Source organism: Sminthopsis crassicaudata, chromosome 4 (genome assembly GCF_048593235.1).
Source record: "Sminthopsis crassicaudata isolate SCR6 chromosome 4, ASM4859323v1, whole genome shotgun sequence".
NCBI classification, from domain to species: domain Eukaryota; kingdom Metazoa; phylum Chordata; class Mammalia; order Dasyuromorphia; family Dasyuridae; genus Sminthopsis; species Sminthopsis crassicaudata.
The window spans coordinates 133,380,798-133,405,462 of NC_133620.1; the positions used below are offsets into that span (position 1 = coordinate 133,380,798).

The window sequence follows — 24,665 nt, forward strand, 5'->3', positions numbered from 1 at the left end:
ATTCCTAGGAGTTCTGAGTTAGGAGTTTCTCTCCGTGAGTATCTGGTGGATTCTATATTTACTCTGAACCCAAGAATGTGGCAGTTTTCTTTCATAACTGATTGAAAAAGATGTTCAGAGACTTTTGAGGGGCAGCTGAATGGCACAGTGAGCACTTGGGAGTCAGGAGAGCCTGAATTCAAATCTAGCTTCAGACAGCATTAACTGTGTGACATCACTGAATCCTATTTACCTCAGTCTCTTCATCTGTAAAATGAATTACAGGAAATGGGAAACCACTCCAATATCTTTGCCAAGAATCCCAAAGGGGTTAAGAAGAGCTGGACACAATTGAAACAACTCAAAGCAACAAAATGGGTCTTTTTTGGGGTGGCTTTCAAGTGCAAGAAATAATTCATTTGGATTCCTATTCTACTCCAATCAGTATTAATCAATTTGAAAAAATCATATTAAAGCTCTGTATATAAGGCCCTGAACTATGAGCTGCAGATTCTAAGTTCACTTACTTAACTATAGGAAGTTAACTAAAGGCCCTCCATCCTTGTTTTTCCTTTTCATGGTGATCCAACCCAGCCTGGCAGGGATGACAACTACATGGAAAGTCCCCCAAAATATGTTTAAACTTCTGGACCAATCCCTTGTCCAACAGGAGCAGGGGAACATCTTATGATCACTTAGGTCTGTGATAGCTTGTACCATTTTCTCCTGCCAACTTAAGGAGATACCTATCCTCCTTGTGTGGAGATATTCCTTACTTCACCCAACTTGTGACCCTACTGATGTTATTTGGCTTATTATGGCTTGTGTCATATGTCAATCAATGAAATTATTTTATATTTGGTATAACTGTTCTTCAATGACTAGATATATAGCTCTATAAAAGGGCCTTGGAAGGAAGAGGCATCTCAGATCACGAGAAAGATTTGAGGTCTACTTCATTGGAGGGGAGCATGGATCCTTTAATAAAGCACCATTGGCTCAGTGCTCTGCCTCAGTCTGTTTTAATGTAGATAGGATAATTTTAATCCCCCATCTCAGGTAGTCTAAAGATTCTTAAATCCTTTTTCTTTGAACTTTTTTTTCCAGGTCAGTTTTTCTGGTATGAAATACTTTATATTTTCTTCTATTTTCTTCCCCAGATTTTTGATGTCATTTTACAGCAAATTCTTAATAAATTTTTGTTGACTGAACACTTGATGTGGATGACAAACACCACTACAGAAGAATCTACCTTTTAGGCAATATTTTGCCACTACTAAATAAAATGTCCTTTTATCATCAACAAACAATAAGCACATTATTTACATCTTCCAATCAATATGTAATGATAAAGATGTGCTCTACTTTGGAATATTTCTTACAAATGTCTGCTGACTATTCCTGACCAGCCTTTATCAAGGATGCATTAAATATATATGTAGACAATCCTCATAAAAAATACTAAATAGGAGAATAGGCAAGTTAGCAGTTGTCAATATTTTGTCAGTTGTCTTTTTATGGTATTAATAACATCAAAAATCTTTCCCCCAAGTTTCTGATAACTTCCCCTTTATTGTATATCTTGTAAAAAGATCCCCTCAACATTCTCATGTCTCTAGCACAGAATTCCTGGCGTAAATCTGGTTTAATCTGGCAATTTCTCCGTCATTCTTCTCCTTAGTGAGAATAATTTTAGTTTTTATCATTCCTATAAATATATCTGAGACTGTGATAATGGGGGCCAATATACTGTAATTAATAAGTGGAAAAAAAATAAAAAAAACTTAAACTTGTCTCCTCAGATTTGGTCTAGCAGTGTAGTCTCTTATTATCTTTTTGGATTCTGGCTGTCATCTGGTATGTTAGCTTATAAAATGAAATTAGTTCACAGAAAAAAAAATTATGATGCTGAGATGTTTATAGAGAACAATGTAAAAACTAGCCTGGATTCCTTCCTTTTTCCTAATTAAAGAGGAATATTAAGAAATATAATAGTATTAGAAAATTTTTTAAATAGTATTTTTAAATATTAAGAAAACTAATAAGACATATTTTATATTTGAATACGTGTTCCAAAAAGTTGACTTGACTAAACAATCTGTGCAGTTTTCTCCTTCGTAACCTTTAAGAACAAGAAATGTATCAAATACACTAAAAGACAAAGGAAAAAAGAGTGGAACAGAAAAAAAAAATCCTCATTAGAAAACCTCACAAAGTGAAACAGGATTTTGAAAATGCAAACTCAAAGGAACAACCCTCCCCACCAAAAAAAAAAAAAATGTAACAAATATTCATCCACAAAACATGAAACAACCAAGTAATGAATCACAATTTACATACTACAGGGACATAGCAAGACCAACATTCCTTAGAAGTCCCACCAGCCTAGGGATAGTTCAAAGGAACAAAAAGAGAGAAATTATGGGTTATGATGTTTAAAAAGAAGTGTTCCAGAGGAAGGAAAGGAAGTGGGGGGCACAGAAATGAAGTAACTATTATTTTAAAGAAACCTGGGTTTTATAGGTGAAGGTCACTCAAACAATGAGATAGGGTATGGGGAGGAAAGAAGGCTCATGACTTATTTACACTGGGCAAAGAAAAAAACATATATATAAAGTAGACTAAGGGAAGAAAAAATAGTGTCTACATAAAATAAAAAGCAGACTTGACTTTTTTTTTTTAAGCATGAACAAGGGTTTGGACTGATAGATATGAGAGGTAAAGTTTTAGAGAGGAAATAGGGAGATAAAGATTATTACATGTGTTTCAAGCAAAACAAGTAATAGCAATTTAGTTTTGATTTTTATCTTTAAAGAGAAAATTTAACAGAAATTGATCAAGGGAAAAATAATTCTGTCCTTGAATATTAATAGACAGAATTCTACACACACACACACACACACACACAGCAAATTATAGAATGCATTCGAAAACAGTCCAATTATTTACTTCAGCCAATAAATAAATAATGCAAAAAACACACCTAATATACAAAGGATCATACTTAAAGTGACCAATTGGAGCAAAATTTATTATCCTTCATCTGCATCTTAAAAAAAAAAAATCAGTAGCCATGCGATTTCAGATAAGGCTACTATGTTGACAAAGAAATTAAATTGTGCTTAAAAACATCATAGATAAAACAAATCACAACTATCCTAGGTACTACAGATTCTCTCTAGGTCTTATGGGCTGATTTAGGCTCCATGGCTTTAAAGATCATATACAGCTCTTGGTCACAAAAACCAAGGATTAGAATATAAGTAATATCATAATGGAATACTCTTGAGATGAAATGATTATGAGGTCTACTTTTGGAACCAGAGGATCCTATAAACTTGGACTGAGAACATCTGAGAGAATTTGGATTTCTGTGCCTGTCAATACATATCTTTGTTAAATATTTTTATCCTTGTGACTATCCAATAAAAGAAGGGTTTGTTTTGTTTTGTTTTGCTGCCTCACTGACTCAATCTCAAAAAACATCTCCTTGCACTTAGGACCAGCTTGTACCTGGCCCAAAACAATAACCTTATCCATTCCCTTTCATCTCAAATTTCACCATATTCTGTCATAAATTCTTCACAAGGAGTTAATCTAATATGTTGGAAGCCTCTCACTAGATTGAATATTTAAAATTATGCTATTCATTATATTGGTGTGTATATAAATATTACTATTAATTCATTTGCCTAAGAGGAATAAAATAAAATCCAAGTTATGTGTACAAGTAATAAATGTCATAATTCTAATTAGTTAAAAGAAAAGCATATTCAACTGCAAAGACTTTAATACTAAGACAATAATTCTCCAAATTATTAATAATAAGATAAATTAAAATCACAACAATCCTAAGCTTCCACACCTCACACTAAAAAATTTGGCAGAAAACTAAAAAAAAAAAAAAAAAAAAAAGTGGAGATGGTTAATGAAGATATTATGGCACACTAATTTCTTGGAGGTAAAATTGTGAATTAGTACAATTCTGAAAAATGATTTGGAATGATGCAATTGAAGTGGCTAAAATTCCATCCTTTGACCCAAAGATTCCACTACAGGGTTTATAGCCCAGTGAGGTCACTGACAAAAAGAAAGACTCTGCAAACACCAGAAAGAATATTTATAGCAATACATTTCCAGCAAAGAACTGGAAACAAAAGTTAGAGGTCATCTCAATGAGGAATGGCTAAATAAATTGTGGTACAAGAATGTAATGAAATGCTACTACACTGTTTAAGAAACAATAAATATGAATGCATAAAAGCTTGGAAAGAACAAGAAACAAGAAAGAAGCAAGTAATAAAACAATATTACATAACGACTATAACAATGCAAATGGAAAGAACCATCACAGCAAAATAATCAAAAATTAAGGCTGTAAAATTATGAATAACAAATTTGATGCCAAAGAAGTCAAATAAAAGTTAACAAACATTGAGTAAGTACCTATTTATGTGCCAGTCACCCTCCTGCTAAATACTGAAAATACAAAAAAACAAAAAACAAAAAAAAACAATCTCTGATCTCAAGGAGGTCGCAGTCTAATGGGAGAGACAACATGCGAAAGACTATATATAAACAGAACATATACAGGAAGAAAGGCATTAAGATTAAGGACTGAAAAAGGCTTCCAGAAGAAGGTGGAACTTTAACTGAAATTTACAAGGAAGCCAAGGATAAAGAGATAAGAAAGACATCCTCCCCCTCCCCCTGGCATAAATTGAGAAGGGGAATACACAAATGTGGAACACTACATATAAAGTCAAGATTACTTTTTTCTTATATGCTGATTGGATTTAATATTTTTCTTCCTTTATTTCTGAAAAAAAATTGTTGGATGGGAGAGCTTTCTGAAAGGGAGAAAGGGAAAAATCTAGAGGATGAAAAAACAAGATATCAATTAAAATTTATATTTTAAAAAAAAGTAGTTGTATATTACGTCAATTCACCTCTATAAAAATTAGCCAATGTAATAGAAAAATAAACAAGAAGGAAATTGTGGCTCTGAATAAATATGACCAACTTTTATAGATTAGTGAACAGAAATATTAATAACTATATTTTTCAGTCTCATATGAGAACTTTACCAAAATGATCTTGTGCTAATAACTAAAAAATAAATCCAGTAAATTGTGAGATACATTTAGAGCTTTTGCATTTTCTGTTTTGTATATGAAAATGGTCATTTTATTTGGTGTTAAAGTTCAGAATAAAAAGAATAATTGCAAGAAAGACCAGATATAGGAAATATACATGTGATTTAAAAATCATGTGATTAAAAAAAAAAAGAACAGAAAGATGGAGCCAAAAGAATGCTATCTACATAATGAGAATAAAGAACAAATTATAGAAACAATGACTACATTACAAGAAAATTATCACTATGAGGAAAACATATCAAAATTTCTGGAATGAAGTCAAAATAGTCTCTAGAGAAAAACAGATTTCTCTGAACACTTATACTGACAGGAAAGTAAGAAGACAAATAAAATGAATATTCAATTTTTTAAAATTAAAAAACAACACACTGATGATCCCAAAGTAAATACAAAAGTTGAAAATTTGAAAGCCAAAGTAAGCTAAACAAAATTCAAAATGAGGAATAAATTTTTTTTGGAGGAGGGAATAGGGTGGAGAATGGGGAAAAACCAACAAAGCTGATAAATCAAAAGCTAATTTGAACAAGAAAAAAAAATTGCCAAGCTAAAAAATAAGCATAGGAAATTAACAACAAATGGGAAGGAAATAAATTATATGAATATATGAATTTCAACATATAATGCAACAATAATTGATATTTACATATTGCTTTAAAGTTTAAATGTAAAGTGCTTTTATACTTTCACTGCAATCTTATAAAATAGGTACCAAGGAGAAAATTAAGGTTCAGAATGATTAAATGACCTGCCCCGTACCACAAAGAGTAAACACCAGGGGCAGTACTTGAATTCTGGCTCCATGCCAGACTTTATTTCACTAAATCATTTCTTGTCTCCATTTTAATTTTCTTTCTGTAAACTAATCATTCTACAAACTTCTGAATGTATTTTTCCACTTACACATTTGTAGTTACCATATGTACATCTATCTTGTTTTTCCAATTACTTTGTTCACTTCACGTTATTTCACATACATCTTTTTCCAGGTATTTTCATGTTCCTCATTCTGCTTTCTCCCTGGGTTCTGATAACACCACTTTTATGGTTTCCTTTTTATCTTGCTGACCACCAATTCATCTTAAGTTTCATCTTTGTCTGGTTCTTCCCTATATGTGGACATAATTCACAACTTTGTTCTAAGTCCTCTTCTCTCCCTTCAGCTTCAGTGACCTCATCAGCATCCATGAGTTTAATTATCATCTCTATGCAAATGACTCCCAAATCTACATACCCAGACCTCATTTCTCTTCTGATATCCCTTGCTATCCCCAACTCAAGATAATTGCAACAATTCATTTTTTCCTTCTCAAACTGCCCACTCCTTCTAAGGTATTCTATTTGTATTAAAGGCAACACTGTCCTTCTATTCAGTCTAAAGCAGCCTTAGAGTTACCTTGAATTCTTTACTCTCTCACCCCTCAAATAAAATTAGTTGACAAGTCTCATTGATTCTGCCTTCTTAATCGCCACCCCACCCTTTACACATGGATGGTAACTGCCCAAGTTTGGGCCCTTGTCACACATCTCCTGCCTGGACTAGTGAAACCACTTCCTAATTGGACTCCTTGCTTTCTAGTTTCTTCCTTCTCTAAATTAATTCACCTTACAGTTGCTAGACTGATTCTACTTAAGTACTGGTCTAATCCTGGCACTCCGCTACTCAAGGAGTTTTAGTAGCTGTCTACTGCCATTAGAATCAAATTCAAACTCCTATTTGACCTTGAAACCCCTCACTATATGTTTCAAGCCTATCTTACCAGGGTGTTTCAAACATTACTCCATCTCATGCACATTAGGCTTGCCAAATTGGCTTACCCAATGTCCACTGCATCTAGAATGCCCTCTCTGGGGTAAGGGAAGGGAAAGGAAAATTAGAACACAAGATTTTGCAAGGGTTAATGTTGAAAAATTATCCTTGTATTTTTGTTTGTTTGTCTGTTTTTGCCAAGGCAATTGGGGTTAAGTGAATTGCCCATGGTCACACAGTTAGGAAGTGTTTAAGTGTCTGAGATCTGATTTGAACTCAGGTCTTCCTGACTTCAGGGCCAGCACTCTATCCACTGCACCACCTACCTGCCCCTCCATATATATGTTTTGAAAATAAAAAGCTTTAATTAAAAAAAAATAGAATGCCCTTCCTCTTCATCACTAAAATTCCAAGATCCCAGAAGGTTCAACTCAGTATGACCTTCTTCAAGAAGCCTTTTTTCTGCTTCTCCCAGCTATTAATTCCCTCCCACCCTGTCCCCCTCAGTCTCTTTGTATGTTTTAATATATTCTCTATTTTCTCATTTTTGAACATACTGTATTTCACACACACACACACACACACACAGACATACAGACACACACCTCAAGCAGAATTATAAGATCTTTGAGAACAAACACTGTCTTGATTTTATAATTTTATTCCCAGCACTTTACAGAATTCCTGATACACAGCAGAAGCTTAATAAATGCCTGCCAACAGATCAACTTAACAATTATTTTTTAGCATTCCATTATGTGGATAGGCTACAATATATTTTCCCCTGAACATGTAGACATTTCAGTTCTTCCTAGTTTTTTGCAATGCCAAATTGTTGCTGCTGTTTGCACTTTGTTCTTGAAGAGGACCAATGGCATCAGGAAGGTGATGTCTTTCACTTGCATGTGAATTGGATTTAAGGAAGGCAGGGCTGTGTAAAGTCATTAGCCTCATTCTCTCCTCAGAAGTCACCTGGATCTAGTAGCAAGACATAAATCAAAATGACTAGAAATGGTCCCAGATGCCAGTGGGAAACCTTGGTACTTTTAAGCTAAGGTATTTCTCAGGTCTCAGTTTGAGGCAATATCCACTCAATGATTAAGGCTAAGTGTGCAATAGCAAATAATGATGTTATAAAGATATTTGGCTAGATCACTTTTTTTATACTCTTGGCACTTTCATTATCTCCTACATCTCCAATTTCTCAAAGTCCAGTTTGTGAATATTCTCTTGAGATCTCTTAAGACTATAATAGCCTTAAGATGACAGAAAAATAATAAATGTTGGAGAATATGTGGGAAAAGTGGGACACTGATATATGGTTGGTGTTAAGTGTGAACTGATCCAACCATTCTGGAGAGTAATTTGGAACTATGCCCAAAGGACAACCATTCTGTGCATACCCATTGACCCAACAGTGTTTCTAATGGGCCTGTATCCCAAAGAGATCATAAAAAAGGGAAAGGGACCCACATGTGCAAAAATGTTTGTGGCAGCCCTCTTTGTAGTAGCTAGAAACTGGAAACTGAGTCAATGCCCATCGTGGGAGAATGGCTGCATAAGTTATGGTATATGAATGTTATGGAATATTGTTATATAAGAAATGAAGAACAGAATGATTTCAGAAAATCCCGGAAAGACTTACATGAACTGATGCCAAGTGAAGTGAGTAGAACCAAGAGAAAATTGCACATAGTTACAACAATAAGATTAAGTGATGACCAACTGTGATAGACTTAGCTTTTCTCAACAAAGAGGTGATTCAAAATAATTCCAATACACTTGTGATAGAAAGCCATCCATATCCAGAGAGAGGACTGTGGAGACTGAATGCAGATCAAAGTATAGTATTCTCATATTTTTTTGGTGGTGGTAGTGTTAATTTGCTTTTTTCTCTCTCATGCTCTTCCCCCCCCCCCTTTTGATCTAATGCTTCTTGTGCAACAAGACGAATATGGAAATAGATTTAGAAGAATTACACATATTTAACCTATAGTGGATTGCTTGCTGTCTAAGGGAGGGAGAAAGGAGAGGAGAAAAATCTAGAACACAAGGTTTTCCCAAGGTAAATGTTGAAAACTATTTTTGCATGTATTTGGAAAAATAAAAAGCTATTATAAGAAAAAAATTAAAATAATGTGTGACAGCCTTAATAATAATGCAATAATAGCAGTTAACAGTAAATAGAATGAACTAGTTGACAGTTAAGGCTTTCATTGAATCTTCAATTTGGAAGAGGTCAGGTCACTCAATCAAACCTCTATCGTGAATGTGAATTCCAACCACAATATTCTCAACCTCTACCCACAGATTTCCAGGGAAATTACTATGTAATAAGGCAGTCCATTCCATTACTGGGCAACTCTAAATCATAGGAAATTTTTGTCCTTAAGTCAGTCAAACCTGCTTCTCTGTAACTTAACACTTAACAGGGCTTCACTCTCCATATTAGGGCCAAGAAAAACTAGTTTAATCCCTTAGCCAAAAGATAATACAACATAATCTTACCTGCAATTCCTATGAAGACAGTCAAGCCAAAACAAATGAAGAACACCACAAAGACCAGAACGAAGTGGCGCTTGGATAGGGTGTACAATCGCATAGGTGCCAACCTAGAGAATGCAAAAGTTAGTAAGTCAAGCTATAAATTATATATATGTATATATATATATACACACACACACACATACATACATACATACATACAAGGAAATTATACATAAAGACAAACAACAAAGACCAAGCACATTGAAACACAAGAAGTGAGGGTATAAAGGAATGCAGTCAGTGAAATCTCAATAGAAGGAAAAATACAGGGTATTCCCAAAGAGTTCAGTTTTAAGCCAGTAATGCTTAAAACTGCACTAAAATTTTTTGGATACCTTGCTATATGAACTGACCCTTCTACATGGAATTAATGTTATTATTTCTTTGGAAGCACTAAATCAAATATTCATTGTAAAACTTTCATACTACTTCAACTAGGAGAGAGCTCAAATGTCATGATGCTCTTTGACAAAAAGAGCAAAATAAAAGACTCTCCCTCACACTGTATCTTGAAGTAAAAGGCTTTGGGATATTCCTGAAGCCACTATCTGCCTCATAAGGTTATGGGGAGGAAAGAGCTAAGAAATCAATGTAAATTGCTATTATCATAAGCATCATAAACCACATGATAATGCTTCCATGTAAATGCAACTAAATCCTATCACTTGAAAAAGTGCTCAGTTTCACTGCTTGGTAAATACTAATTCATATTTTTATATTAGTATTCTCTGAAAAATTATTGTTGAATTCAATCATTTGGTCCAGTCCTTCACAATTTAGATTAGTGCTCTTCTATTTCCTCACCTAGAATGTTACAGTGGAATCTTAGGAACTGTCTTCTACAAAGAGATAATTAAGCTGGGCAAGTGGGAAGGTAGGGGTAGGCTGAACTCTTTAAAAGGCAGTTGCCTGAATGCTTCGCTGGAGGAATTTTGAAGGGTATGTCAAGTTTAAATAATGGCATGCTTGCTGTGCATAAACTAGCCTAAATATCAGTGGATGAAGGGACTTTTTAAAAGAACAAAGATATTTAACAGCAAAAACAAATGCTTGGCAAGAATTCTAAAAAGTGAATATGAAGCTAGGAACCAAGAAGTCCTTTACAATCATATTCTCACCCATTTGTTTACTTCCTAAGTCAACTTTTACTTCCAGTCAAACTGGCTGACTTGCTACAGCTCCACATAGGACATTCCATCTCCTATCTGGCAGGCCTTTGCAGAGGCTATAAAAAATTCTGGCCTAATCTAAACCACAGCTGCCTCTGCCTTTCAGAATCCCTAGTTTTCTTCAAAATGTGGATCATGGACTACCTTCTACATGAAATCCACATCAATATTCTCCATGCCCCGTAGTTATTGTCCTCAATCCCCAATTTTCCAAAATAGTGACTTGGTATATATACTTTATTTATAGGTTGCATTTATGTACTGTTTTCTTCCTCTAGCCGTTTTCTCCCTTCCTTCTACCTTAGAATATAGCTCCTTTAGACTGTTTTTTGTTTTATACTTACGCTTAATGAATTTTCTTACTTTTGCTCTCAAGGAAACTAAAAATTTGAGAGTCTGGATGTCTCTAACTAGGAAAATCCCTGATTTGAGGGGCAAAAGGAAAAGAGAATAAAACAAAAACTAATAATAGATGAAATGGAAAATGGGAGGGAAAAAGAAAATATGAAGTAAAAATATGTAAGCATGGGAGTTACCATTCTCTATGCATGAATGTTTCTGTATTAAGATAACTTGTATTAGGTTGTGAAAGAACCTGAAGGCACCAAGATTTTGAGGTCCCATATCCATGCAAAGGGTTTCCTGCCATTTACCACCTATCAATCCCACAATTCAAACAGATAAGGTTCATGAATATAAATCCCCACAAATCCAAGTGCCTTGAGCCTTCTGGGTAGTACTAAACTTCACCTAGGGTAATAAGATAATGGTTTCGAACAAATAGAGATACTCCTGCAGTAATTCTATAATCCAGGCCAATCAAGATTATACAGTTTACATGGTCTGGGGGGAAAAAAAAAAAAAAAAAAAAAAAAAAAAAAAAAAAAAAAAAAAAAAAAACTTGTAACAATATCTCTATTCTTCTCAATTTTTTTTTTAAGCATGACTTTCTTATAGAAAAACTTCTACTTTTTAAAAAAATAAGTCTGATTTTGGAATCTGATAGGAGAGTGAAAAGAAAAGAAATCAGCAGAGAAAAGGCTAGCTTAATTAAGAGCAAATCCATTGGCTCTTTTCAACAACAAGGTGATTCAGGCCAATTCCAATAGTCTTGTGATGGAGAGAGACATCTTGTCTCCAGAGAGAGGATCTATCAGGACTGAATATGGATCACAGCGTAGTATTTTCACATTTTGTTGTTGTTGTTTGCTTGCTTGTTTTTTTCTTCTCCCCCCCCCTTTTGATATGATTTTTCTTGTGCATCATGATAAATGTAGAACTATGTTTTTTTAAAATTGCTTATGTTTAATCTTAAATTTGGAACACAAGGTTTTCCAAGAGTGATCGCTGAAAATTATCTTTGCATGTATTTTGAAAAATAAAAAGCTATTATTATTTTCTAAAAAGGCCAAGTCCAGCCACATATTCTCAAACTTCCTTCCCTTTCATTCATACAGTTACTATTAAAAATAAGTTCCTAGTAAGGTGTTTTTTGTTTTGTTTTTTTTTCTTGGGGGGGGAAAGGGGAAAGAAGAGGTTGTTTTGGTTTTGTGCCAGAAAAGTCTATAGACAATCAATAAACATTTATTTAGTTACTCTGCCCTAAATATAGCTAAGAAAAGAGACAAACCCAGAATAATTTGTAAGGGCAGCTTTTGAACAAGAACACTTTCACAAGCATGGGTTCTTAACTGAGGTCCAAGGGATATAGAAACCTTTAAAAAAATGTTTTTAGCTAATAATCTTTTAATATTCCAATAGTCTATTTTTAAATATTCTAATATTCAATATGAATGTTTCTTTTGTAATCCTAGGTATTTTATTTTGTATATTTAAAACCATTACTCTGAAAAGGAGCCCATAGTTTTCACCAGCCTACCAAAGGGATCCATGACATTAAAAAAAAAAAAAAAAAAAAAAAGAATGCATGCTTTAGCCCCAGTGATGCTAAGCTATAATAGCTCTCTTAATTGGAATTGGAAAAAACTGACATTTCCAAGCACATTGTTTATCAATGGCTTCCAGGTTTCACTGGCAATCATTTATGTGTTTATCCATAAGTATATGTATATATGTATATATACACATACATTAAGAGATTTTTTTACTAATGAAGGCAGTGACTCATTCCCAGTGGTTCATAATGACTAGGGTGTGCCCTTTCTGACATTTTCCCTCATTAGAGCCCCAGGATTTAAGATTCAAAGCATAACCTCCTATGCTTTCTGCCCAGATTTCTATTGTACCCAATAAATAAATAAATCCATGTTGAAAAAGCTGAGAGAATAGCTACCTAACTGAAAAGTAACATAAATCTCTATGTCCTCCCACCCACTAGATTAATATGCTTTTATCTCAAACGGAGGAAAAATCTTTTTTTTTAACTTTCATGATATAACTCCTTGGGAGAGGACCAGGCTACCCAAGGTAAGCAAACTCTATAGGTAAACATGACTAATGTCAACCCTCTGCTGGACTTTACTATTGGTGTCACTAGATTCTGCCAGTTCTATACACAATTCTGACCTCCATGTGTGTTACCATTATTTTAAGTCCATGTGTCTCAAATATAGGCTGAGACTCAAACTTTGATATCAGAAAATCACAAACGTTGCTAGCTAGGGTGAAAATCAAAAGCAATTTAAGTGATCTTGTTTTGAAGACTTCACACAAAATAGATAAAGGTACAAAATCTCACAGAAGCATAGGATTTTAGAATCCAGCTCCCTCATTTTACAGGTGAAGAAACTAAGGCTTTGAAATGACTTGACTGATGTTAAACAGTAACAAAGCTGGGAACTAAAACCTGAAAGCCAAACACTGTAACTTTTTTCCCTAAGAAAAGGGCTAAGAAGCAAGAAAGAGTGTTTTCAGGTGAGTTCATAAATTGATAACTAGAAGGGATCTTAAAGGCCATCTAGTCCAAATGCCTCAATTTATAGGTGAGGAAACTGAGGTCCAGAGAGATTAAACGACTTATCCCAGGATCTCACAGGTAGTACACAGGTGAAATGTCAATCCAGGAACTCAAAAGCTAGCACTCAATTCTACAGTACCACCTACAGATGGGCATAATCAAGTTGAAAGAAACTGAGATCACACAACTTCCAAGGGGAAAAGGAAAAGTTAGAATTCAGCCAACTCCCCAAGTCACCTTTAGGTGACTGCCTTCCTCAAACATTAAGTCTATTTATTTTTCTTGGGTGAAGAGTTTAACACTTATTTTCAATACTCTGCAGAAGGAAGAGTTTACAACTTCTCATCATATTCAGGAAGTATGGGTTTACTTCATTTTGAAAAAAATCACACAGGCAAAGTATCTTTTATGTGCACTCACGTTACACTATTCTCAGGATAACCTGCCGCTCTGGAACAGATACTGTACCGAGATTCTGAGGAACACCAAGAGTTCCCCAAGCAGAGGCTGAAAGCAATAGGAAGAAGATATTACTTGAAGGAAGAAGAAAACTGAATGTGAAATGGAAACAATCACTCTTTACAGTATAGTTTAATTAAAGTTTAGAATAGAACCCCGGCACCTAGAAATATTCTCAGAATCAAAGTAAAAAAATACATTCACAGAAAAGAAATTAGCAAAGAAAACGACAGTATCACAACATACATTTCCAGGAAACCTATACAATACATTCCCTGGTAAGTCTCAAGGAAGCCGATCTTTGGTCTCCTTTCAAATTCCTGCAAAGCATGAATGAATGCCTAGGTTCATCTAAATCTGTGCTAAAAAAGAGGCAGCATGAGTAGTACAGCAGAGTGAGTGCTGGCCTCTGAGCCAGGAAGACATGCATTCAAATCCCAAGGCTGACAAAGAGTGAATTCAGGAACCAGACCAAGTCCCCTGACTTCTCAATTACTCTCCAACCTATTTTTCTAAGGATGTAGTTGCAGATTAGTTGCTGACCTGAATTAGTGGAGGGGAATTCCTTTACCAAGAATTCATAGAGCCTATGAAATCTCACGTTGGGAGAAAAAACAAAAACAAAGAAAATTAAGAAAAGAGGAAAAACAAAACAAAATTTGGTTAAAAAAATAACCTTTCTATTCTGAAATATTAATGTTGTTTGGGGTCAAGTTGTCCACAGGATTAAATTGGCTGAAGAACTTAACTAAAGTATCTGACCAAGAAAAAAGCAAACTCTTCCCCTGAGCACTCCCTTTATCGCAACCAAATCTAAACTCTAATTCTTGCAGGTTAGTGGGGAGGACTTTGGACAGGCTGTAATAATTATATCAGATAGCATTCCCTGTACTCTATTGTTCTCAGCATCTTACACTCCTAGTCTGAAAGGATTACAAAGAAAAAAAAATCTGAAACTTCAACATCATTACTTTATTTAGAATAGCAATAAGTTTAAACTGCTCCCTATCCCCACTCTCACACATTGCTTTAATGAAAAATGTTCTTTTAAAAATCTCAAAAAATTTCAAAAAGAGCAGGAAGAATCAGAGGTATTTTCACCAGCACTGTCCTAACTCTGTGAGATGTATGCCTCTGCCCTACAATAATCAGACCTGTGCTTTCTTCACTGGATCTAATTCATTTACTGCACGGAACTAGGATGTTTCATCTATTTCTCCTGGAATTCTACTAGTCCGGCTACTTGTATCCCAATGCCCAAGCACACCCTGATAACCAACAAAACCTCTCCTAAAACTACTAAAGTGCCTCATAACTTGGGGTCACAGGACCTATAATCTCATAGTAGGTATTTCCTCCAAGGAGACAAACCAAGGTCTATTTATGCCCTGAATCTATTTAATTCAACAATCATTCCTTTTTAGACTACCTTCTCAAACACTGGGATTACAATGACAAAAAAATGAATACATTTTGCACATCTTCCTTCCCTCAGGAGTCTAGAGCCTCTCCAATACATATTATTTATTCTACCTGTACTTTTCACACCCTCAGTCTCACATCCTTTACATTTTATTACTCTGGCCCACAAAACTCTCCTCTTCCTATCTATCTATTAGACCCAATTAAGAGCCTTATCAATCCATAAAGTCTTTCCTAATCATTTAATTCATCAAGATTTTCTCCTCTGATTGCCTGTAGTACTTACTAGTAATGCTCCCACAGTCAATAGCAGTCTTCCAGTATTCTATCCTATTTTTGTGAGTATGCTTATTCAAAAGGATTTTTAATTAGGTACAGAAACTATACTTTAGACCTTAAGTTATAGGCTTTTTCCATAGCACCTAAAAGAGTAAGTCATGGGAGGCAACTGCTAGCTCATTTGCTAGCTCATACATCCAGGGTGTGCTGGATCCAGCTCATACTGGCTCAAGAGAGCTAACTGTTATATTTTTAGTATAAGAATTTACACATTGGAAATTAGCAAATGCTATGCATCAAGACTTGGTTTGTTGATTTTCCGGGCTTAAGAGAGCATCAGAGAGAATATTAATAATGCACATAAAAACTTTGAAGTGTGTCATGTTTTTTTCAGAAAGCCAATTGTTAAACATTTATCACCAGCCCTGGATACAATACATAATATAAGACACTGCAAACTCTTTCACATGGAGGTCATACAATCGCAAGTTAGAACTGAAAGGAACCTGAAGAGATTATATAGTTTAATCCTCTTATTTCATAGATGAGAAGAATAAGACCTGGACAGGTAAGGCAAGAGCTAAGTAGAAGCACAGGGTTTGGAAAAGAGCCTTTCTCCAAATCAGTGCACTAGAGTGTCCTCTCTTGATACTAACCACTTTAATATAGAATGCTTATTATGTTCCAGCATCCAAATTCCTGGCTCCCAATCCAGTATCAAGTCCAAATATCCCAGGCTTTATGTATAAAGCAAATATCTTAGCAATAACTCACATTTATAATAGAGTTTTGAAGTTTACAAAGTATCTCCTCGTAACACTGAACTATGGTTAGTACAAGTATGATTAGCCTCATTTCATGGAAGAGAAAACTGAAGTTGAGAGATATAATGAGGCCTTGCCCAAAGGTCATACAGATAAATGATATAGGTAAAAAGTCATATTTGAAGTCTGGCACTCATTTAACAAGACGGAAGAATACACATACAACAGGGAAGACAAATGGATTCAATACAAATGGATTTAATTCTGCCATTTCATCCCCAACAGCCCATATCCCGTCTTCATCTTGAAACCCTGCCTGGGAGCATGCATGTGAAGACTGAAGGGTCCCTAAGCAATTTTCTTGGAAAGGAATTAAGAAACAGCATCTCCCAGGAAGCCAGGAAAAAAGGCTGAAGAGGATGTGAATATCCTCTGAGATGTCAAATAGAATAGCAAATGAGGAAAGACAGAATTAAGTATAAGGTAGTTAGGTGGCAAATACGAGCGCTGGGCTTGGAATCTGGAAAACAAATTCAAATCTAATCTATACACTTACGTGACCCTAGGTAAATCAATTAACTTCTCTTGACCTCAGTTTCCTCAAAATAATTTGGGAGCAATGATATTATTGAGGAGAGGACTAAATGAGATAGCAATTGTAAAGTATTTAAGCATGGGGTAGTTCATAAAAAGAACTATATAAAAGTTAGCTATAATAATAATAATTACCATTTTATTTTTGCAACATTAACTATCAGGAACACAGCTAAGCACTGGGAAACATACACAAAAGGGCTCAGAATAAAAGCCAGAAAAATAGTTACACTATTAATATACTAAAGCCTTTCCAGTTTGCTCAAGGGAGACCTCTTCAGAGCATTTTACTCTTGTTTTATTATGCATATTAAAAAATGGGAGAGGGAAGTGAGAAGCAATAATTAACAGGCTGAAATAACAGAGGAGACAGAATGATGTTTAAGAAGGGAAAACATATATATATATAAAATACATGTTAGAAAGAACCCCAATCAAAACACATAATGTATTTTGATTGACTAAAAACAGTTAAAATATCTGTAAAGAAAATTTTGATCTTTATGGAGTAATCTTCATTACTTGGACAATTTACTTAAACACCTTAATCTTTAAGTGATGCCAGAGTAAAAAAAAAAAGGTTCACTCTATCTTGATCCTCTGAATCTTTCTCCCCATAAACCTGAGTCCTAACGAAATTACCCCCTTGTTTGCAATACAATTGTACTGCAGTTTTTCTACCTCTAAAATGGGCCAAGACATTTCAATTCCAACAGAACATCCTCACAACATAGAAAAGGTAAAGACTATGCTCACTGACTTTATTCTGATAGGAAAATAGGAGAAACTGCTGAAATAGATTGTTTAGATTGTTATCCTTCATTTTCAAAGAGGACCGAAAATGACATCACTATGTTAGAGTTGAACTACAGTACGTCCCAACTGTGGCTGATCAGACCAATATGAGCTCATATTGATAATGATGATGATAATTTAATTCTGCCACAGGTCAGATACAAATAGTCCACATAAATATATGAGGTAGCTTCTCTAATTTTGCACATCTCACATTTCCTCTGAGCTAATTCAATTCTGCCTTGCTCATAGAGCACAGCATCTTCTTTGATGAGGGCACACCATGCTGGGCAGTCCTGTGCCCCATGTCATACAATCAATTCTAAAGTTCTTAAGAGAGACCTTGAGAGTGTCCTTGTATTACTTTTTCTGATCATTTTGTGAGTACTTCCCCTATGTGAGTTTTCCATAAAATAATTTTTAGCCAAAAAAACAAAAATTAGGTGGAAAAAAATACTTTTCTGAAATATCAAATCACCCTCCATGAAGGACTGCTATTAAAATATTTCTCTAGGCTTAGCACTAACTTATATCCAATAAGCATCCTAGGGGTCCACTTTTATTGCTACTGTACAAATGACACAATTCCTAACTTTTTACATCACACTTTTTTTTCCCTATCTATCTGCATCATTTCAATGAGGGCAATCAAGAGAGGAAGTTGTTTTCTTTAGGATACTTGCATTTCATCTCAGTTTCCTCATTTTTAAAATGAGGGAATAAAATTCTACTTAACCAGCTTCATATAGTTGTTTGTAAGAAAAGGCTTTTTTAAAGCTTAGAGTGCTCTATAAATATGAATCATTATTACTATTAGTGACTTACCTTGGCTCTCACCATATTCTTTCCCATTTTTCTTCACACACCTAAATTCTGTGCATCTTCCAAATCAACTTTAATTCTTCCTCTTCCTTCTTCGACTTCCCAAGAAATCTTTCAAGCCCAGCCTCTCCAGGAAGTCCTTTCCCATCCTCACTACTCTTTTGTTTCCCAGAATTTCAATTTATCTTTACAGATAAAAATGTCTCATCCCTCAAACTAGACTAATGTTGAGAGCCAACGGCTTCGGCCCAGGTGTCTCTCCCCCCTAAATGGGCATTACCCTCAGACAAATAGTTTCGAGAATCGGCCAATCATAGAATGTTCCAACATTGTATATCCTAACTGCAAACTGTTCCTGTTCATTGAACCAGCCATCCTCATGCTCCTTTCCCAGGCCCTACCCTACTTTTCTTTCTCATGCTTTTTGCTATATAAGCTGTACCCCAAGAGCAATAAACTGAGACCTTGACAAGAATCTGCTTAGTCTCGCTCTTCTTTCTCGCCCGTTTCTCTTTCAGGCTGGGTTCCCCTCGACTCCCCGAATAACTGAGTCCCACTGGACGGGACAGACTAAGTTCCTGAATCTACCTTATAGGTCTCTGCATTCTCTCCAATGTCTAGCAAAAAATAGGTGCTCAATAACTTAGTTAATTTTATTTTTATTTACTATTTATTTGACTTAAAAATAGAGAGCATAAACAAAATCTTGGCCCACCATTTTCAATCCCTAATTATTTGTCAAACATATTTTCCCAAGCCCTTATTCCTATATTTTCACTCTCTGTTCCTACTTAGAGGCTACTCAACACTTCTGAAGAAAGTTATACAATTGTGTGACTCAGTTAACATAGATTTGTTATCTAATTTTAACTGAGCCCTCATTTCTGGATGCCAATCTTTTTAGCCGATAGCCTGATAACAACTATTATTGCAAACTTTAACCTCTCTCCTCAGGAACTTCTTCCTTCATCCTTCTCAGAAGACCCTGCCTTCTCTTTACTGAGAAAAAAGAAGTTATCCCACAGAGAATGAATTCTATACTGTAAAACCCATCTTCTTTCGTTCTCCATTCTCTTTCCCTTTGTCCAGTTTTTTGAAGGGACAAGCATTCTCCTTGGCAAGATAATTCCTCCATTGGTGCTCTGGGCAGCTTCACCTCCTTTCTCTTCCAGATGTTTATCCCTTCTCTCTCATCTTCAACGTTTTCTTATCCCTGACTTTGCTCTGCCTTCTATAAACAAACCATGATCTCTCCCAGTTTTAAAAAACCTTCATTTGACCTTGTCATTTCCTCTAATTCTTATCCTGTATCTCTTCTCTGCTTCATAGCTAAATTCCCATAGCTAAATTATTGTTGCCATTTCCTTAACTCCTACTCTTTTCTCAATCCCTGATAATCAGGCACTCAAGTAAAATGTGTCTAGGATTAATAGTGATCTCTTAGCTGCTGAATCCAATGGCCTTTTTGGATTTTCAAGGCTCCTATCTCTGTAGCTTAGCTTGTCTGACCATCCTTGACTTTCATGATACTACTCTGTGATTCTCCTACTTGCCTAACTGCTCAGTGTCCTTTTCTGGATCATCCTTCTTTTGCCCATAATGGGTACTTCTCAAGGCTCTATTCTCTCTTGGTGATCTCATAAGCTTTCATGGGTTCAGTCATTTCTCTGGAGATGACTATCAAATCCAGGACTAGACAGTCCCCCAAATCTCTCCTGAATTCCCTCTCTCACATTGCCAAAAACTTGCTGAAAACCTAAGACATTTCAATCACAAAATGTCCACATTATATATTTCCCCTCAAGCCTCTCCCGAACATGACATGTTTCTATTGATGAAACTATCATTTTCCTAGTCACCTAGTTTAATAATCTCAGACATCCTTGATTTCCATCTCCCTCAACTCTCATACCTTATATCATTTGCCACAGCATCTCTCATGTTATCCCCTTATCTCCATTCATACAGCCTCATTTGAGCCTTGATTCTATTGCAAAGGCTATGATAACAAGCACCATAATATCTAACTCCCTCCAGGCTCTCTCTTGAATCAATCCTCCACATACCTGCCAAATCCAAATCCCTAAAAGAAATCCATGCATGTCACTTTCTACTCAAAAATCTTCAATGGCTTTTTACTGACTCATAAAAATGCATTTAGAGCCTTTGACAATCTTTTCCCACTTACTTTTCAAGTCTTGTTTTTCTTTACTATCCTTCAAACACTCTTCATTCTAGTCCAATTAGCCTGTGAGCTGCTGTTCTCCCTATACTGCATTCTGTCTCTGGGCTTGGCACAAGTAATCTCCCATGAATGGAATATGTACCCCACCTTTCCCCTCTGTCTCATGGAATCTTTAACATCATCAAAGTTCAGTTCAGGTACCACTTCCTGACTCTTTCCTTCCCCCAGTTATTAGCACTCCCTGCTCCCCCCTGAAATTACTTTATATGTACTCCCATAGTAGAGGGGGCAGCTAGGTGGCGCGGTGGATAGAGCACCAGCCCTGAATTCAGGAGGGCCCGAGTTCAAATCTGGTCTCAGACACTTAACACTTCCTAGCTATGTGACCCTGGGCAAGTTACTTAATCCCAGCTTTAAAAAAAAAAAAAAAAAAGTGAATTCACTCCCACAGTAGAATGTAAACTCTTTAAGGTAATGAAGTGTTTCATTTTTCTCTTTGTATTCCCAGTACAACAATGTCTTGTACATAGTGGGCATTTCATAACTGTTTAGAATTGGATGCTGTAATGCATATTAAATGTATAGATGAGACAAAGCTAGGAAGGAGAGTTAACGTTTTGGATAATAGTCAGAATTTTTAAAAAATCTCAACAAGCTCAACTGTTGGACCAGTTCTAATGAGATGAAAATTTAATTGGTAAAAATGTCAGTCTTACACTTAGATTAAAAAACTCTACCAAGCAAGTAGAAGATGGAAAAGGTAAGTCCAAATATTGGTTCCTGTCGAAGAGAGCCAAGAATTTGGAGGGTTTTTAGTTGACTGAAAGCTCACTAAGAATCCACACTGCAATTAAGTAGCTCAAAAGCCAAGTTAGAAGGAATTCCAGGAGGATTAGGGAGGTAATAATCCTGCTATACACTTCATCCACCCGGATCAGAATACGCCTGCAAATTTTGTATTCAGATATGAATATCATATTTTGAGAGAGCAATTCAATAGAGAGTGACCAGAATGATCATGTCACAAGAGATGGGTTGGATGGTGATATCTGCCAGGGAAGTTGTTACAGCTATCTCTAGTATGTTAAAGAGGTTTTAGATTTGATCAGTTTGGCCCAAAAGGGTATAACTAGAAGTACTGCCTGAATATTGTAGAGACAAATTTAGCTTAACATAAGAACAACTTTCCTAAGAATTAGAGCTATTCTAAAGTGGTATGGGTACTTTCCCTCACTTGAATTGTTTTTGCAAAGTCACAAGGACTTTTTCAAGTATGCTAGAGAAAATATCCTTATGCCAGTGATTAAATTAACTACATGGCCTCTGAGGTCCCTTCCAAGCCTAAAATTATGTGAAAGAAAGGAAAGAAAGAGTAGAATCATCAAAGAGATAATGTTTAGGACAAAAGAGGAGGCTAATGCAAGGCTTTATTCTTAAGTGATGGAGAAGAAAGAAAGAACAGGAAAATACTAAGCAACCTAAGTATAATACTTTAAAAAAAAGAAAAAGAAAAAGCAACGTGAATGGTTGTATTTAAAAGTCCTTAAGAGACATGCAGGTAATCTTTTAAAGAAAATATAATTTCTTATTTTCTCTCCCAGATTCTCAGTGAAGACATTCAAGGGTGTAAGAGAATTTCTGTGTGGTTTCACAAACTATTGACACTTGTCATATCCCAAGATGGGAGAGATGCTCTTTAGAACTAACATCTTAGGCAAAGTATTATAGGGCACATCAAGTCTGACCACTTCACGTTACAATCTAGGTTTCATGTTTTCTAATCTAGTATAAAGACAACCTGCCTTCCTGTCATTTTTCTCCTTTTCTTCTTTAAAAAGCTTTTTAGTTACTATTATTTCTTAATGCCAACCTTCTATGGATTAGTTCCACCCACTATGACTGTGGTTTGAGCACAGAAGGTTAAGCATCAACTCAATCACTAATAACTGAGTCATTCTAAGAAAATCTCTCACTTAAAAAAAATCTCACTTGGAAGTATTAAGGACACAACTGTTAAGACAAAGGATTTCCACGTCTCAATGTGCAAACACAAGCTTTTCCACTGAAGTCACTATTTCTCAACAGTCACCAAAGATTCTGCCCAATCTTATTATCTCCCTGCACTGCAGCGAATAAATGTGTTATGCACTTTGAAGTTTTTGATTATTTCCCCACATGGCTCAAAGTCTCTCCTATATCATCTCATCTTTAGCTTTTATCTTCGATAATCCACTTCAATAACCCTTCAAGCACCTTAGCTTCAAGTTCTTCAATTTCCTTGACTCATTTGACTTTCATCTCTCCCCTATTTCAACCATGAACAAAATCAACCATACCCTGGCCCTTGGCCATCATTAAGAACTGTTCCACTTCTAAAATTTCAGAAGAATTCATAGTTCCAACACTTACTAGTATAATAACAAGCATGTCAAACTTTTTGGAGCCTCAGGTTCCTCATCTCTAAAACATAAGAAATATTTGTACCACCTTCCTCCCAGGATTTTTTTTTTTTCTGAGAAAAGCTCTGTAAACTATAAATACAAGACATTATTGTTCAAGTTATTCACATCGATTGATGATCATAGTTCTTTGATTGTTTTTTCTTCTCCCAGTTCTTCAGCTAACTTGTGGCTTTTCCTCTTTCCCTCTAATCAGCCTTTACAAGAATACTGTGTCTAATGCCTCAAACACCCACATTCTTTTTTTTCCCCCCTGAGGCTGGGGTTAAGTGACTTGCCCAGGGTCACACAGCTAGGAAGTGTTAAGTGTCTGAGACCAGATTTGAACTCGGGTCCTCCTGAATTCAAGGCTGGTGCTCTATCCACTGCGCCACCTAGCTGCTCCAAACACCCACATTCTTTTTCTTTTCATCAGACCCACTGCACCAATCCACAGCTTCAGATAAACCACTTGTTCTATTCCTGCTGCCTGGAATTACTAAGGAAGCTACTGTGAACTCCTTGAAAGTAAAAACTATCTTTTGCCTTTTTTTTTTTTGCCTCCCTAAGGCTTTACACAGTATCTAACACATAAGAGGTTGTGAATAAATAAATGCTTGCTGATTAGTTTGAGCTGAAGTTCCACATGGGATTAGATATCATGAGTCTCTAGTATAGTCAATGATGTTTAGGATCATCTCTGGTTGACTCCCTGTCCCATTCCCCATAGCTGATGTTCCAACTTATTTTATTCTCTTTTATGTTTGATTTCATATTCCCAGAACTCAAGACTACCTAGCACATAATAAATGCTTCCTAAAAGATTAATGAGAAACAGATATAGTGAGGAAAGGAAGAGTGATGATGCAGAATTTATAAGATGGGTGTGGAGCTCTTCAGTGAAGTTGTAGGCTAGAAAATGGGCCTAAGTGTCAGCATTAGAAGAGGTGGTAGAATGAGAAGACAAGTGTTTTGCTCAACTAAAAACACCTGGGACAAGCATCTGGAAAGATGCTATCCACTATGCAATATGTCAATTATTATTCACATTGGTTATTATTGTTGTTTTTAATGAGAATTTAAGTCCAGTGTTCCCACTAACAGTGATATGCTTTTACAAGTTTAAAGAACATTAGATAGTGCAAGATTCAAACTTTGTCATAGAATTGACAGATGAATAATACACAATTTGCATGCACATATATCACCTCAAAATTTTTAAAGCATTTCGCATATATTATTTCATTTGATCCTGATTCTGTTGGAGGTCTTCTTCTCCCTCTATACTATTTCACTTGGTGATCTAATCAGTTCCCATGTATTCACTTAATATCTGTGTGTAGGTGGAACCATCTACTTCTATTAGTCTAGGCTGAACCTCTCCTGGCT

At 35.5% G+C, this 24,665-nt stretch overlaps 1 protein-coding gene across 4 annotated transcripts in view; it reads right to left on the reverse strand.

Moving 5' to 3' along the window:
- TMEM181 (transmembrane protein 181) overlaps positions 1-24,665 on the reverse strand; it is a 98,877-nt gene that overhangs the window by 46,325 nt on the left and 27,887 nt on the right. For 2 of the 4 annotated variants that reach the window (XM_074309414.1, XM_074309416.1), the window contains exons 2-3: positions 13,939-14,025; positions 9,394-9,497 (exon numbers count right to left, since the gene is read on the reverse strand). In XM_074309414.1, the coding sequence (XP_074165515.1) occupies positions 9,394-9,497; positions 13,939-14,025 (191 nt within the window). The remainder of the gene's footprint in view (positions 1-9,393; positions 9,498-13,938; positions 14,026-24,665) is intronic. The other 2 variants (XM_074309415.1, XM_074309417.1) reach the window with 1 other exon arrangement.